A 17,901-nucleotide genomic window follows, 5' to 3' on the forward strand; every position below is an offset into this window, starting at 1 on the left:
AACATTTTCCTAAATGTTTGGAGCGTGTGTGTGTTAGCTCCACAGACTGCTCATTAGTGTACACAGTGTGTACGTAGGCCTCAAGTTCTCTGATGGTACCGACAGATACATGAAACCTCCCGGCCGGACGGGCTTTGTGAGCAAAACCCCTTTTTCTTGCATGCGCACATCTTTTTTTTTCTTCACCTCTGCTGCTACAACTTCATCGTAGGGGGAAACACTGAAAGTGGATGAAATGGATCAGTGAAGTAAGCATGTACTGTACCTGTGACTGGGTGCAGGCCGGGTCCACCAAGTTCTGGCAGGCCATCTGAATAGACTGATTAGCCCGGGCGAACTGAGCAGGGTCCACCAGGCCCTTCTGACCTGCTGAACTGTTGGGGTCCGACACTCCCACCAGGTAGGCAGCCTAGACACATCAGCAATTCAGAACGTGTCCGTGTACAATCCTTTCTACACATGCATGCATTACAAACTGAACCAAAACACCTTAAAGCCTCCTCCATTTGTCTCTGAGCTGGTGTAAGAAATCGTAGAATTTGGCCACAACAAAATAAAGTTCAGCAGAGACTTTACCTGAGCAGCAGCTTCAGTGAGACCACACAGAGCTTTGGAGCCAGAACTGACCGAATCACCAAACTCTGGCAGGTTTGAGTTCTTGGCATTGTGAGAAATACCAGCCATGGACTCGCCAAGCACCTGTCGACAAGACACACAATAGTTCAGACGAGACAAATAGTTTAGTTTGGAGAGGGCCTTGGTTTTCTTTTTGATACCTTTTATGATAAACAATTCACTGAGCAAATGGATTGAATAAAAGGTCTGAAGCAAAGCTTCAACCAAAAGAGAAATACATGAGAGTATTAGACCTCAATACTTTGTTGATAATTATTGCCATTTGTCAGTAGGACATGGCATCAAAAACGGTCAAATATTTGCATCAAAGGGGGGAAATAAAAAAACGTCTGACGCAGTGTGAGAAGTGATTAAAATGTGGTGGCCAAAGGTAACTGCGACCATGTTTGTGGCTGTAACTCAATAACTAAAATATGAAATATGAAAAATGAAAAAAAGGATTATTCTTTTCTGTCCATAATTCAAAACCAAAACTGAGGAGATTGTGACCAAAATTCCCATTTACAACAAATACCAAACTGGTGACATTACCCCGGGTCTCCATCAATAAACTGTGTGATTGTATTAATCTTCTGTGTTTTGAAGATTAAAGTTCAAGTCCAAGTTTTAGAATTTATAGTTTCTTTACAGCAACATGTGTACCGTGCCTTGCAAAAGTATTGACCCCCTTGGCGTTTTTTCCTATTTTGTTGCCTTACAACTTGGAATTAAAATTGATCTTTATTTGGATTTTATCTAATGGACATACACAAAATAGTCCAAATTGGTGAAGTGAAATGAAAAAAATAACTTGTTTCAAAAAAATTCTAAAAAATAAATAACGGAAAAGTGGTGCGTGCATATGTATTCACCCCCTTTGCTATTAAGCCTCTAAATAAGATCTGGTGCAACCAATTACCTTCAGAAGTCACGTAATTAGTTAAATAAAGTCCACCTGTGTGCAATCTACTTTGAACATCCCACAGAGCACCATTAAAGCCATTATTAAAAAATGGAAAGAATATGGCACCACAACAAACCTGGCAAGAGAGGGCCGCCCACCAAAACTCACGGACCAGGCAAGGAGGGCATTAATCAGAGAGGCAACAAAGAGACCAAAGATAACCCTGAAGGAGCTGCAAAGCTCCACAGCGGAGATTGGAGTTTCTGTCCATAGGACCACTTTAAGCCGTACACTCCACAGAGCTGGGCTTTACGGAAGAGTGGCCAGAAAAAAGCCATTGCTAAAGAAAAAAAATAAGCAAACACGTTTAGTGTTCACCAAAAGGCATGTGGGAGACTCCCCAAACATATGGAAGAAGGTACTCTGGTCAGATGAGACTAAAATTGAGCTTTTTGGCCATCAAGGAAAAAGCTATGTCTGGCGCAAACCCAACACCTCTCATCACCCCGAGAGCACCATCCCCACAGTGAAGCATGGTGGTGGCAGCATCATGCTGTGGGGATGTTTTTCATCGGCAGGGACTGGGAAACTGGTCAGAATTGAAGGAATGATGGATGGCGCTAAATACAGGGAAATTCTTGAGGGAAACCTGTTTCAGTCTTCCAGAGATTTGAGACTGGGACGGAGGTTCACCTTCCAGCAGGACAATGACCCTAAGCACACTGCTAAAGCAACACTCGAGTGGTTTAAGGGGAAACATTTAAATGTCTTGGAATGGCCTAGTCAAAGCCCAGACCTCAATCCAATTGAGAATCTGTGGTATGACTTAAAGATTGCTGTACACCAGCGGAACCCATCCAACTTGAAGGAGCTGGAGCAGTTTTGCCTTGAAGAATGGGCAAAAATCCCAGTGGCTAGATGTGCCAAGCTTATAGATACATACCCCAAGAGACTTGCAGCTGTAATTGCTGCAAAAGGGGGCTCTTCAAAGTATTGACTTTGGGGGGGTGAATAGTTATGCACGCTCAAGTTTTGTTTTTTTGTCTTATTTCTTGTTTGTTTCACAATAAAACATATTTTGCATCTTCAAAGTGGTAGGCATGTTGTGTAAATCAAATAATACAAACCCCCTAAAAAAAAAAAATCAATTTTAATTCCAGGTTGTAAGGCAACAAAAAAAGAAATACGCCAAGGGGGTCAATACTTTTGCAAGGCACTGTATATGTTGACACAGATATGCATGTAAACTACAACTTGAGTGGTCAGCAGTGATTACACTGCCTAGTGGTTCACTTGTAATTCTACTTGTTCAATGAGTGACAGGTCTGAACTTCATTAACATCCAGCATTGTGTTTCCTCGTGAAAGTGCACCGTGTCTTTTTGAGTCTTTGAGCTCTGCGTCACATCTTTGCTCATGACATGTTCCATCCAAGGCAACGAAAGGTGGGCAGGAAAGGACTCGTATGGAATCTGGACGATTCAACCATGTCTGTGGTGTGTGCACATGATGAGGTGTCTGCTGGTTGTTAGGTTGTAGTTCGCTGTTTGGTTTAGTGTCGTTCCCTCTAACTAGCTGTGGTCTCTTGTATCCGTGTCACTCTCACTCTCCTTGTCACTCCCTGCGCCCACCAGAGGTCATCAGTCTGTCCATCTGTCCATCTCTGTGTTGGTCTCCTACCTCTCTCGCCTGTTCTCTGTCGTCCAATCTGCCACAGCTGTATCCATTCTTTAAACACACACTGTGCGTATGTGTATGTGTGTCTGTATGTATATATATATATATAAAATCATGTTTTTTCTTAATTGCCTTTGTGTTTTGTTCGACCCTAATCGTGCTAAAACTCGTCCATCGTCTGCATACTTAATATGTGCTATCACACTGGTTGGATTCTCTTGTTATTCTTGAATTGCAGATAAGCTGAATTTCAGTAAACAGTTGAACAGCCCAGACTGCATCCATGTAATCACGTCTTCCACTTGCAGCACTCATGGTCAAACAGGCCAACATCAGACCAGCACCGGCTCTATGCAGGTTAATAAAGCCTTTTTACTCTGGACATTTCACATACACACAACACAAAGGGCCTGATTTACCAAGATCTCAAATAAAGGAACTAAATTGCGCGTTTATTCCAAAAGTTTGCACATTTTTTTGCACCCATTTTGCGGGTGATTTACTAAAAGTAATTGCGTCATTGAAATCAGGTGCAAATCTCTGTATTTAAATGAGGAGTTTGCGTGTTGTGATTTCAGCAATGGAAAACAGAGCGACTGCAAAAGGAAATCTGATCCCATTGAAATTAAGAAATATAAATATGACAAGAAACGCTATATAGGAGATTATCAACAAGAAAGTCAATACTGAGGGAAAAAATTTAAAAAAAATCAATAGATGAAATTAAGGAAAGATGGCAAGATGTTAGGCGGGAAAAAAATGACTTAATAATAAATTGTTGGAAAATAAAAGAGAAGGACGGTGGATGAGATCTTCTAACAAACAGAGATCAGCAGGTCCAGATATTTCTGTGATGAGCAACTGATGTTTCATTGAGTTCCTGGAGGCCTCGTGAACCTGATGAAGCTACCTGTGAATTCTGCAGGACTCGTTCAGGATGTGACAGCTCACCTGAATAACAGGACTGGAGGGAGATCCAAGCAGAGATACGCTGGAACCACCCAGAGGCAGCAAAATACTGAGTCGGAAAAAGTTTAGACTTTGCTGGTATTTCGTGGCTCCTCTTTGTTGTTGGCTGTCAATCATCTTCTAGTTCATTCAATAACTCAGAAATATCATCTCACAAACGATATGTCTGAATAATGTTTCCCTCCGTCATCTCAGAAATGTTTAACGGGTGTAAAACCTCGTTCTCTATGTATTCTCTGGTTTCCTGTGTCTCCTTCACAATAAGAGCAGCCGTGTCTCCTTCACAATAAGAGCAGCCGTCTCTCCTGATGTTCATCTGATTAAAACCTTCGTACAAAACAGTCGTACCAAAATACACAACAATCACTTCTCCTGTTTCTACTTCCAGGTTCAGTAAATATCGTTGCAGGTGATAAATTGTTCTATTTGCATGTTTCCTCTCAGTATTTAACTCCTTCAGGTAGAAACGTCCAATATTACATATGATGGAGGAAAACACGCAGGATGGACAACGTGTGTTAAACTGCACATTTGGAAGATGAAATCCTCGTTGCACGTCGTCAGTAGATCTGATGGACATTTGTTTGCGGGTGATTTTACACACAGATCTTCAGTAAATCAGACTCTATGTGTACAGTTTCCAATGGAGCTACTCTCTACTAAAGAAGTAGTCCTGTACTGTCTGCAGTAAATGAACAAATCTATGCCTTCAGAAAAAAAAAAAACTTTTGTGTGGGTGATCAAAGAAGCAAAACCACAGAAGAAGAGCAGCGGCGTGTTCTACCTTTGAGTTCTCCATCACACTGTCGATGCAGTCGAAGTACGACAGCTCATTAACAGCTTCTGTGGGGTTCTCCAGCATCCCCCTCACCGACTGCAGATAGAAACACATACTTTCACATCTCGGCCGACGTGTCACATGACCTCTGGGCTGGAATTTACTCCTTGTTTTATCATTTTCTTATAAATTCAAGTAACTTTTCTGATGGCATCCATGACCTGAGCTTTAAAACTTTTGAGATTCAAAGCTGAAAAATGATCTATCATTACTCATGTTAAGTAATTGACATCAAATCATTGCCAGTCTGCAGGTCTCCCTCCTAACATGGAACAAGAGAGAGATGTAATAATATCTGGAGAACTGAAGGACGCTTGTTACCTCCAGCTCTCTGAGAGCGTTGTCGCACTCCTTCTGACCCGGAGCCTGCTGAGTGCACATGGTGATGAGCTGGTTGATGCTGTCTGTAACTGCCCTGTAAAACACAAGTGCAGAGAAATGTAAAAGACCAGCTCGGCGGTAAAAGAAAACGAAGAGCGGGAGGGATGTTTGTTACCGAGCGGCCGCTGCCAGCTGGTTCTTCAGGTTGGGGGAGCTCGGGTCGGTGGACAGGGCTTTTGCAGACAGCAGCAGTTTGCTTGACGACATGGAGATGGTCTTCAGGTTGGACACCACCTGTGTCTGATCCTCTTTAGACTAGAGAAAGAAGGTATGAAGAGAATTTCAGGCTATCACAAATACATCATCAGACTGCTGTAAAGAAATTGATGAACTTAAACAACATGACTACCTAGCTTCCCAGTACGACATGTCAGGCTGGAGATACGCTTGCTTTTCAATCAAAATAGATTGAAGTGTGCATGGAGTGTTTAAATTGCAGTTATTTTCAGCACCATCTTAATTTATACCTCTGAATGTTTAAATAATGGAAAGCCATCTCCTGCTGAGTGAATTAGCGCATCACTTAAATACAAGTTCACTCTCATCATACTGACCTGGGATGTTCCAGCCATGTCAACACCAGCCTCTAGGAAGTTGGTAAAGTCCTGTCCAAATTTGCTGGTGGCCCTAGCCAGGTCCTGCGTGGTGCCTCTGGACGCCTGGACCACCTCGTTGGCTGACTGGTTCAGACCAGCTGCCACCTGGTTGAGCTGAGCCTGAACCTCCTGGAAGCTCCTTCCACTCGATGGGAACTACAAGCGGAGAACAGAAATCATGAGAGCTGCAAGTAGCAATGGCAAAAAGTGTCGAGTGTAGAAGGGGACAGAAAATGGAAAAACAAAAATGAAGTTAAATTATGCGGTGATGAGAGACCGTTTGAGCACAGCAAGGTTCAATCTACTCTTTTAGTACTTTTACTTTTTACGATCTGTTAACTATCTTTGAAACCCACTCCAAAAGCTTTAGGGAAAAACACCTGCAAGACATGGGAACCTCTGAAGTCTGAATTCATTTACAGTCGTGGGTGAATTTGTTGGAACCTTAACAGCTTCATTTCTGCTGAAAAAATGACAAAATAAAAGAATATTGTCTCACCTGTGGCCTTCGCTATATCAGAGTAACACAAAGAAATGTGTGGAAAAAAAACACTATCGCTTCCTCTCCAAAGATTATTGTCCTTGTGAAATTTGTGTGATTATAGTGATATTTCAAAGTGTTTCCTTGAATTAGTTTCACATGTCTTCAGTCTGTAATCAGCCCTTCAGCCTGTTTAAATGGAGAGAAGTGGTCTCTGCTGTTTGGTACCATGGTGGGCACCACGCTGGACAGACAGCTGTCCAACGAGATCAGAATGAAAATTATAGACAAGCATGTTAAAGTTAGAGGCTATAAAACCATCTTTATGTTGCTGTGACCACAGCTGTAAATATTATGATGAAGTTTAAGTTCAAGGTCCATGAGACTTTAGTGAAACTGCCTGGATGCAGCATCGGTGGCAGTAACAGAAGGATGCTGTCAACAGTAACTAGAGGAGTACAGCAGTGATCCATCCTGCATCACTCTGATTGACAGGTCAACAGTAACTAGAGGATCACAGCAGTGATCCATCCTGCATCACTCTGATTGACAGGTTAACAGAGGAAGAATCTACTGTGAAGAGAAAAACAAGAAACGCGGACCGGAATTTGCTCAAATGCAAATTAACAAGCCACAACTGCTCTGGGAGAACGTCCTGCGATCAGACGGGACCAGACTGGAGATCTGAGTTTTATTTTAGGGCTGATTTGCTGCATCGACCACAGATTCCTTAAATATGTGCAGAACAAAAATGAAATGTCAAGATTATGAAGGACTTCTGCTGCCAAACGAGCTCCGTCTCAGGAATACGTCCTCCGACATTACAATTTGTACTCGGCTTTGTTTTCTTCATTTTGGTCCGATCCAAAACTAAATGTGCTCGACATGTTGTTACTACACATGCTCATTATTAGCTCCCTTCTTCTGCTCAGTCATTTGAAAGCATCACGTCTTTCTTTGACGAGCATTCAATTCCCTCCCAAGTGCGTTCGGCATTCTGCTGCAACAGTTTTACATTGTATTTGCCCAAATATTGACCATAATTATGAACAATTGCCAGCTCTGCTGTTGCTCCTTGATTAATTACATAGCATTGTTTCTCTCGCAGAAATATGCACTACACCAGAAAACAGGAAATTCTTCCAGTATTTGACTTTCTTGCTCGAGCTCAGGTAGTTCGTAGTGATGCGTTACAGGTTGCTTGGGTTTTTCTCCATGAGAAAAGAAACCAAGTTTTCAAACTCATCAACTGATTCAGATCCACAGCCAACTAAATGTTTGATTGGATGTTATAGTGCCCTCATCAGGACAACTCTTCCCCCCCTCCCCCCCAAAAAAAACAAAAAACTGTTTCCTTTGGTTCCAGAGCCTACAGGGTTCTTTAGGGGTTTGTGTCCCGGAAAGAGAGAAAAGATCAATGAAACCCTGAAAACAGAGATAGATGTACAGAGTTAGACGGGTTAGATGGGGTAGACAGGGTTATACAGGGTAGACGGGTTAGATGGGGTAGACAGGGTTAGACGGGTTAGACGGGGTAGACAGGGTTATACAGGGTTAGACGGGTTAGATGGGGTAGACAGGGTTATACAGGGTAGACGGGTTAGATGGGGTAGACAGGGTTATACAGGGTAGACGGGTTAGATGGGGTAGACAGGGTTATACAGGGTAGACGGGTTAGATGGGGTAGACAGGGTTAGACAGGGTTATACAGGGTAGACGGGTTAGATGGGGTAGACAGGGTTATACAGGGTAGACGGGTTAGATGGGGTAGACAGGGTTATACAGGGTAGACGGGTTAGATGGGGTAGACAGGGTTAGACGGGTTAGATGGGGTAGACAGGGTTATACAGGGTAGACGGGTTAGATGGGGTAGACAGGGTTAGACGGGTTAGATGGGGTAGACAGGGTTATACAGGGTTAGACGGGTTAGATGGGGTAGACAGGGTTATACAGGGTAGACGGGTTAGATGGGGTAGACAGGGTTATACAGGGTTAGACGGGTTAGATGGGGTAGACAGGGTTATACAGGGTAGACGGGTTAGATGGGGTAGACAGGGTTATACAGGGTAGACGGGTTAGATGGGGTAGACAGGGTTAGACAGGGTTAGACGGGTTAGATGGGGTAGACAGGGTTATACAGGGTTAGACGGGTTAGATGGGGTAGACAGGGTTATACAGGGTTAGACGGGTTAGATGGGGTAGACAGGGTTAGACGGGTTAGATGGGGTAGACAGGGTTATACAGGGTAGACGGGTTAGACAGGGTTAGACAGGGTAGACGGGTTAGACAGGGTAGACGGGTTAGATGGGGTAGACAGGGTTATACAGGGTTAGACGGGTTAGATGGGGTAGACAGGGTTAGACAGGGTAGATGGGTTAGACAGGGTTAGACAGGGTAGACGGGTTAGACAGGGTAGACAGGGTTAGATGGGGTAGACAGGGTTATACAGGGTTAGACAGGGTAGATGGGTTAGACAGGGTTAGACAGGGTAGACGGGTTAGACAGGGTTAGACAGGGTAGACGGGTTAGACAGGGTTAGGCAGGGTAGACGGGTTAGATGGGGTAGACAGGGTTAGACAGGTTAGACAGGGTAGATGGGTTAGACAGGGTTAGACAGGGTAGACAGGATAGACGGGTTAGACAGGGTTAGACAGGGTAGACGGGTTAGACAGGGTTAGTACATCAGTGACGTAGGGAACGTATGGAAGCAGATACTGACACAATCAGACAGGAGAGACTTGCTGGCTTCACCCATCGTACGGATCGCGTTGTCCACGTCCCTCTGACCGGGGAGGCAGTTCACACACCTGTTCAGGGCCTGAGACACGGCCTTGGCCACCTACACACACACACACACACACACACACACACACACACACACACACACACACACACACACACACACACACACACACACACACACGGAGAGAGACGATCTTCAACACGAGTCATGAGGCGTTGTCTTATTACCAACAGTCTACTTTCCCAACAGTCGTGGTTGCCAACGGTGTGGTTGCATCATCTGCAGCATGTATTAGAACATAGTTCACCAGACATTTGGAAGACATTACGTCAATCATATATTCGTTCCATGAAGTTATGAGACACCCTGGCTGTGACCTGTAAATCTGCACTGGGATTTTGGTCCGTCCTCAGCACGGTTTCATGCACTTCAGCTACTGGGCCTTTAAAATGCAAGTTGCATTATTTTATATTTGAACTCTACTTGTGTTTAATTTTATGCATTATATCTGTTTATACCACAAGGGGCGTTTCAGAAGTGCATTTTGTCTTCCTCCTTCCTGATTTAGTCGTGTTTCTACTGCAGGTAAACATTGTTAAATGCTTTCTTTTTTCTGCGTTTTGTATTTATTGTCGTCATTTCATACTTTGTGCTATTAAAAAACATGAATCCTCTTATTTATTATAGACTATGTCTGTAGCGGGAGACTCGCTTCTGGGACCGGTGGGGTGTGAAACATCCACATTAATGACTGAAAATCACAAAATGTCCCAGAAACGCCGCCAGTCTGTCCATCTGTACCTCCCCCCTCTGGCTCTGACCTGGGCCAGCCTCTGCTGACTCTCTGCGTCTCCTGGTTTGGCGATGGCCCTCTTGGTCTCTTCAATCAGGTTGGCTGATTTGTCCATGACGTCGTGGGCACAGTCCAGCATGGCGTTGCGCGGCGCCGGGTCCGCCGTGGTGGCAGCGACTCCTCTGGCGGCCGAGGCTAAGGACCTCAGAGCCTGGGCCACGTCTCGAGCTGCCATGCCTGGATTCAACAGGAGAGAGGACGAACTTCAGTGGGCGCTACAACTTTACATTTGGAGGAGAATGAATGCACTTTTCTTTTCTTTTTTTTACGATGTACGCGTTAATTGTTTTGAGTTCAACATGTAAATGAGACGTGAAATTAAAAAAACACCATCACATTGTTAAACGGCGCTGATGATTGTGATATGTTACTGTACCTTCTTATCCTGTTGTTAATTCATCTTATTGAAGGTAAACATCACATTTACATAAAAACCGAACACTATTTAGCTGATATCTTTGTTCAGGTTCTGTTTTTAGGCCACTTTCAAATATTAATACACATGCAGTTATTTCATTGCAAAGCTCAAACCCTTTTGAACATGTGTGGATGTGACGGATTAGTGACACTGAATTTGGTCTCATCTCTTACTGTTATGTGGGTGTTGTTTAAACCCACCTGTGTAGTTCTCGTTTCCCTGAGTGGCTTCACTCAGCAGCTGAGCGATGGCTGAGCTCACAGCCTTCGTACTGGTGCCCAGATCCTGGGAGCATTTCTCAAGCTGGACGAGGAGACACGGGAAGAAACAAACGGTTATATGCTGCTTCACTGTTGACCGTTGTGCTCTTATTGTCAACTCAGCGTAAAGTTACTTGTTTACATTTTTACCCGCAGGTGTGTGAATGTACCTGGATTTGAAACATACGTAGTGCAAAATAATATAACAAACTCTGCCTCCTCTTGCTGCTGAAATTGGATGATGGTAAATGCACGCAGGCCAAACAGTGCCAGCTGATCAAAATACAATTCTTTAATTTGTCTGTTTGTAATCTGATGAATGAAGCTTTATCTTCTGTTGATGTGTTGATGTGTGTGTGTGTGTGTGTGTGTGTGTGTGTGTGTGTGTGTGTGTGTGTGTGTGTGTGTGTGTGTGTGTGTGTGTCTCACTGTCTCTCCTGGCAAGGGTTTGAGTTTTCCCTGTTCAGCTGAAGCTTTGGCCTCCAGCATGTCCTTCTCCAGATCTCTCACCATCGATAGAGCATTTTCTATCTCCAGTGGACCGCAGGCTTCCTGGGCCTATACATACAAACACAGACCCAGAAAATAAGAAAAGTTTGTATACCGACAACATAGAGAAACTTTTCTTTATGTTGTCGGTATACAAACTTTATATATATATATACATATATAATATATATATATACACGATATACTACCTCTACCATCTGTGAGCAATGAATTCCCAGATATCACATGTACGTTTAACAGAATTTGTGGCATTCACAAACGTATTTAGAATTCTTGTTATGGTACAAACTAAATTCAAAACCAATCCAAAGCCATCATGATCTCTTAATCTGAAAGAACTGAAGAAAATAAATGAAAGAAAGCTGAGTACCTTCTGTGAGGCGGTGCGGAGCTCTGCCAGAGCACTCGTCAGGTTCTTTGCACACTGGCTGAGCTGCATTGCTGACGCCTGGTCACTGATGGTGGGAACAGTGGCTTTGGAGGCTGTAACCATCTTAGCACCAGGCTGGTGGAGCATGGGGGGGAAGAAAGTTTCATTTAAACAAGCTGAAATGTAAAATAGAATATAAAGTGCAACAAAAACACAAAAAACATTGCTCCTTCAGTATTATTAGATCTGCCAGGAGTGTTTCTAAAATATCTCAAACATGTTTGTCCTGACGGTGGAACATTGGATGGAAATAGTCGGTGCTTCCTGCTGTGCTTCAGCAGCTCTGCACACAGATACTGATTTCAGATCATCAGGCATCATTTACCAGGTGTACATATTTTCACCAATAGTTCCTCTGATATTTTCTTAGATAAGAACAGAATCCATGGACAATCAAGAGCTCATTTGACTGCTAACAATTGGTTATTGCATTTGGTTTTATTATCCAGTTGTATATTATTACTGGATTGAAATGACAATGATCTTTTTATAATTCATAATATTTTTTAACATCTGGAGCATTTTTTAAAAGAAGAATATAGCAAAGGAGACCCTGAACTGTTTAGCAGGTAAAATTATATATCAGGCAATAATAGGACAACTTCTCACTTCCAAAACTCAGCTTCTGTTGACGACCTATTTTGCAGAAAAATCGGGTGAATTAAAAAAAAATTGCAAGCTCCTGCAAATATTGTGGAGATTTCTTAAATTTGCGTTAAATTATTGCAATCGCAACATCGCAATTTCCTGGAGGGACTGAATAATAGGATAGTTGCCTCGTATGCGCCTACATAAGTAGACTTTGCTTGTTACACAAACCTTAAAAGATTGAAAATATAAGGATTCCATTTTGAAAGATTATTAGTGAACATCAATGTGCTTATTTGTGTATGAACACATTCTGTGAAAGCCATTCTCTTTAAAAGGCAGCTGCAAGCACACCTATATTTTACATTGTAAAGTGAATGGGAGATGACACTGATTGGTTTATTTTATGTTACACTCAAAACACACCTGTGATTAAGACGAAGTACAACTGCAGTGGTTGTACCATGTAACCAAGCAGCGTACTTTCACTCAAATGATCTGCTGTTAAACTAGAAAACGTTGATTTGGACCCTAAATAAAACTGCACTGTGCACTTGGCTCCTTAAAATATACTAAAATATACACTTCCGTTATGTTTTCTTGTCTTTTCACTGCATTGCTGCTGTAAAACTACCTCTACCTTTTTTCTTTTTTTTAATGTAATCTAGATGTGTTTCCACTGTTCCTGAGTGAATGTGACAATCACCTGCAAGAAGTTTTGGCTGGCGCTGATGAGAGCGAGCTGAGCGCTGGGGCTGTCGGGCTGAGACTGGCTGCCCCGGACGCCCTGGACCAGCTGAGGGATCTGCTCAGCCACCATCTTATCACACACACACACACACACACACACACACACACACACACACACACACACACACACACAGACAGACAGACACAGACATACATAATGAAATAGCTCTATCGATTTATCTCAATTTTGTTCCTTTTAATTACAGCTAGATTGTAATGCAAACAATGTAAAAGGATAACATTCAGTCAGTGAGAAAATACATTAAACAAAAAAATGAATAATAATATTAATAAAAGAGCTGACAGTAATGTGAAAACATAAGTGCATCCCATGGAAAGTGTACAGATGAAGGTGAAATACCTGAACAAGCAGAATTCGTTTTTCAATCATTTATTCAAAACAATATGTGAATAGATGTCCAACTCTTCTGTCGAACACGTAAATACTTCCCCTAAGATGTGAGTATTTTGCCCTTCAGCAAGGCATTTTGCATAATTGTCTCATCAACATGAGATTTATGAAAATTTTTGATGTTTTTGATGAGTTTTTTTGCATTGACTGTTTTTTTCAAATGCCCCCCAACAGCATTTTTACAGGATTCAACGGGGCTTTGGTTGAGCCATTTCACAATCCTTCATCTCTATTTTTTTTTTCAGGGGTATTTGCTGGTGTGCTTTGGATAATTATCCTACTGGAAAAGTCCACTTCTACTTCAACTTCCATCTCAGACAAATGACATCAAATTATCTTCAAACTGTCTTTTATATTGTGCAGAATTCATAGTTGAATCTGAAAACCTCTGAGGCAGCAAAGCAACTACAAAACAAAACCATTTCTAACGCCGTACTTCACAGTTGCCGTGAGGTTTTTTCTCCTGAAAAGTTGCCTTTGGTTGTACCAGACATGTCTACTGTTACTGTGACAAAACAACTATCTTCATCTGTCCAGAGCACAATATTTTAAAAGTGCATTGGCAAAATGTGGTTTAATTTGATTGAATTTCATAATAAAATTAATAAAAAAAAACAACAACTAAAGAACCCTAGTTTGACTCGTTACTTTTGTGGACCACAGAGGATTATTCCTGCCGAAGATTCCATGCAAGTCAATTTGTGCAATGTCTTACTGATTGTAATGCACACAGTTACTTGGAGATCCTGTGATTCAGGTTTGGGGTTCTGGGGAACTTTGCTTTGGATCAAGCTGATCTTGGACTGAAGATGCTGAGACAGCTTGTTCTGGACAGACAGGTTCCTTTGGCAGACTCACAGGTGTCCACAAACTTTGTTCTGAATGCTGTAGATGGCTCTCGAGATCTTTGTGTGATAACACCACACCCAGGTTTAATCGGCCTTACCAAGAAGGTTCATATCATGTTGCACCTGATCTGGAGGCTCCGATTCCAGTCCTATGCTTTTAAAGATGCAATAAATGAAGGGGTGTACTTCCTTTAACCACGTAACCAACCTATTTTTTTTTTGATTATCAAAATGATTACACAAAGTCAATATTACGTGTTACTTGTTTGAGTATATTGCACTTATTAATTCATACAGTTAAAAAGAAATAAAAATACTTTAGTGTATCAATATATCACAAAAAAGCTAACAGTTTCCACGGGATGTACAATTCCACGTGACTGAAGACAAACTAGCATCTGTGCAGTGGGACGAGGTGAACAGACTGAAGACGGCACCGAGTGTTTACCTTGCAGCTCTGGACCAGCTGCTGCTGGGCCGCCTGGTTCTTATTGGACGAGGCAGCGTGCTGGGCGGCGGCGATCGTCTGAGTGGCAGCTGCTGCTGCTTGTTTGGCTGCATTCTGGCAGGAAACAGAAAAAAGATTGAAAATACTGCAATTGTAGAAGACTAGTTATAATGTGAATGGTGTCAGCAGAAAGTCCCCACTGGCCACACATCTATTCTTTTTTTCACTACATAGATAGATAATAGATAGACAGATAGATGATTGGTTGGTTGGTTGGTTGGTTGGTTGGTTGGTTGGTTGGTAGGTAGGTAGGTAGGTAGGTAGGTAGGTAGGTAGGTCGGTCGATCGGTCGGTCGGTAGCTGACCACCCTGACTCAGCTATTTCTCAGGCTTTGAAAAAGCCGCCACTGTTACTCTTTTCGTGTGGGTGTTTATAACCATTTTTTCAGGAGGAATATGAATACGTTTTAATGATTAACATGGATTTTTGTTGTTGTCGTCAAACCACTGTTCTCTATTTTAGTAATGCCTGACCTAAAAGCAGATATGTATATATTTCTGCAGTTTTGGGAGAACAAGGAAACTCTAAATGCAGCAGAATTGTTAAACAAGCTTCTCTCCAAATAAAAGTGGACCACAGCACGATATGTTTGAGCTAACTGACTGCCCTGAACAAGAAGAACTAAACACCAAGAGCTCCATTTCTGTTGGATGTGGAAACGGTTGCTCTCGTCACTGACACTCGTTTTTAAAAGCTGTTTGTTAGTTGAATGGCAGAATTCGGGGTGGGCAACGTTTCTGTGAGGATCTGCTCGGTCTCCTTCTGGTTTTTCTACCTCCAGCTTGTTGATCAGGCGTTTCTTGATGGCGTTCTGGGCGGCAGCATTGGTGGCCATGCGGAGACCTTCGGCAGCTTCTCGCAGTTTCTGCTGCTGCTCCTCACTGTCAGGGTTTGCCGCTGCACCCTAGGGTGAAACTTGCACAATTATTTACATATTTCAAATAACAGACTTATTCAAATGATGAAGCCTGGTTATTGTGTCAAACAAACATTATGGGAAAAAACAAAGTCTGACCTTAGCGGCCTCCACCATCTTGGCGGTGGCATCAGCCAGCAGTTTGGCGGCGGAGAGAAGCTTGCGTGAGTTCTCGAGGTCCGACTCTCCTTCAGCATCCATCTTGATGGCGTTGACCAGATCTGACGTGGCCTGGGCCAGAATGCGAGCCTGGCGGACCATCTCACCTAGTGATTACAAAAAAAAGGTGTTTTTCTTCTTGTTCCTCCAGTTGAGTTGAGTTTACTGTGCAGAATGATGTATGTGCAGATATTAAAACTGGAGAGATGTTCTCACATTCATCAGCTAGAGGGGGAAAGTTTATTTGTGCTCATAGAAAATCTTGTTTTTAACAAGGACGACCTACGAACATGATTTAGCACGTCAGCAACAGTTAGGAAGCCAATCCTGCGCCAGTGATCTATCTATCTATTATCTATTATCTATCTATCTATCTATCTATCTATCTATCTATCTATCTATTATCTATTATCTATCTATTATCTATCTATCTATCTATCTATCTATCTATCTATCTATCTATTATCTATTATCTATCTATTATCTATCTATTATCTATCTATCTATTATCTATCTATCTATCTATCTATCTATCTATCTATCTATCTATCTATCTATCTATTATCTATCTATCTATCTATCTATCTATCTATCTATCTATCTATCTATCTATTATCTAACTATCTATCTATCTATCTATCTATCTATTATCTATCTATCTATTATCTATCTATCTATCTATCTATCTATCTATCTATCTATTATCTATCTATCTATTATCTATCTATCTATCTATTATCTATTATCTATCTATCTAGCTATCTATCTATCTATTATCTATTATCTATCTATCTATCTATCTATTATCTATCTATCTATCTATTATCTATTATCTATCTATCTATCTATCTATCTATTATCTATCTATCTATCTATCTATCTATCTATCTATCTATCTATCTATCTATCTATCTATCTATCTATCTATTATCTATCTATCTATCTATCTATCTATCTATCTATCTATTATCTATCTATCTATCTATCTATCTATCTATCTATCTATCTATTATCTATCTATTATCTATCTATCTATCTATCTATTATCTAACTATCTATCTATCTATCTATCTATCTATCTATCTATCTATCTATCTATCTATCTATCTATTATCTATCTATCTATCTATCTATTATCTATTATCTAACTATCTATCTATCTATCTATCTATCTATCTATTATCTATCTATCTATCTATCTATCTATTATCTATTATCTATCTATCTATCTATCTATCTATCTATCTATCTATCTATCTATCTATTATCTATTATCTAACTATCTATCTATCTATCTATCTATCTATCTATCTATCTATTATCTATCTATCTATCTATCTATCTATCTATCTATCTATCTATCTATCTATCTATTATCTATTATCTAACTATCTATCTATCTATCTATCTATCTATCTATCTATCTATCTATCTATCTATCTATTATCTATCTATCTATCTATCTATTATCTATCTATCTATCTATCTATCTATCTATCTATCTATCTATCTATCTATCTATCTATTATCTAACTATCTATCTATCTATCTATCTATCTATCTATCTATCTATCTATCTATCTATCTATCTATCTATCTATCTATCTATCTATCTATCTATCTATCTATCTATCTATTATCTATCTATCTATCTATCTATCGAACGTACACAACTATGATGCGTAAACTTGTGCACATACACTGAGAATGGACTTCATAGTGAAGTAAGAAGCGTCACGTGTCTTGAAGTTAAACCTTAGATACAAAATACATTTCTTTATTATTCTTTATTCATAGATTCTGGAAGATATATAGATAGAAAAACGTGTTATTTCGAAGTAGATTATTTTACATCTTAAAATGTGTCTGGAGGGACTTCCACCAATGGGATATCTATCTGTTAGATATCACTCATCTGTAGAGGGTCAAAAATGGAAAAGATTTATAGTCTTTGAAGATTATTATTATTAGCCCAAACCAATTTTAGGGCAGTCTCCCTTTAAAATAATGAATCTACAAATATTGGAGTGATGGACATCATTGGA

At 41.0% G+C, this 17,901-nt stretch overlaps 1 protein-coding gene across 1 annotated transcript in view; it reads right to left on the reverse strand.

The window, feature by feature from the left end:
• Positions 1-17,901, reverse strand: part of tln1 (talin 1) — a 93,403-nt gene that overhangs the window by 34,442 nt on the left and 41,060 nt on the right. Inside the window, exons 21-35 of the mRNA XM_069168947.1 lie at positions 15,797-15,963; positions 15,557-15,685; positions 14,721-14,834; positions 12,969-13,082; positions 11,615-11,749; positions 11,164-11,292; positions 10,675-10,777; positions 10,025-10,233; positions 9,180-9,299; positions 5,938-6,135; positions 5,499-5,638; positions 5,324-5,417; positions 4,949-5,038; positions 577-699; positions 266-409 (exon numbers count right to left, since the gene is read on the reverse strand). Coding sequence (XP_069025048.1) covers positions 266-409; positions 577-699; positions 4,949-5,038; positions 5,324-5,417; positions 5,499-5,638; positions 5,938-6,135; positions 9,180-9,299; positions 10,025-10,233; positions 10,675-10,777; positions 11,164-11,292; positions 11,615-11,749; positions 12,969-13,082; positions 14,721-14,834; positions 15,557-15,685; positions 15,797-15,963 — 2,009 coding nt within the window. The remainder of the gene's footprint in view (positions 1-265; positions 410-576; positions 700-4,948; positions 5,039-5,323; positions 5,418-5,498; positions 5,639-5,937; positions 6,136-9,179; positions 9,300-10,024; positions 10,234-10,674; positions 10,778-11,163; positions 11,293-11,614; positions 11,750-12,968; positions 13,083-14,720; positions 14,835-15,556; positions 15,686-15,796; positions 15,964-17,901) is intronic.

Source organism: Embiotoca jacksoni, unplaced genomic scaffold (genome assembly GCF_022577435.1).
Source record: "Embiotoca jacksoni isolate LCO1_2020_lvr unplaced genomic scaffold, fEmbJac1.0.p SCAF_42, whole genome shotgun sequence".
NCBI lineage: Eukaryota > Metazoa > Chordata > Actinopteri > Embiotocidae > Embiotoca > Embiotoca jacksoni.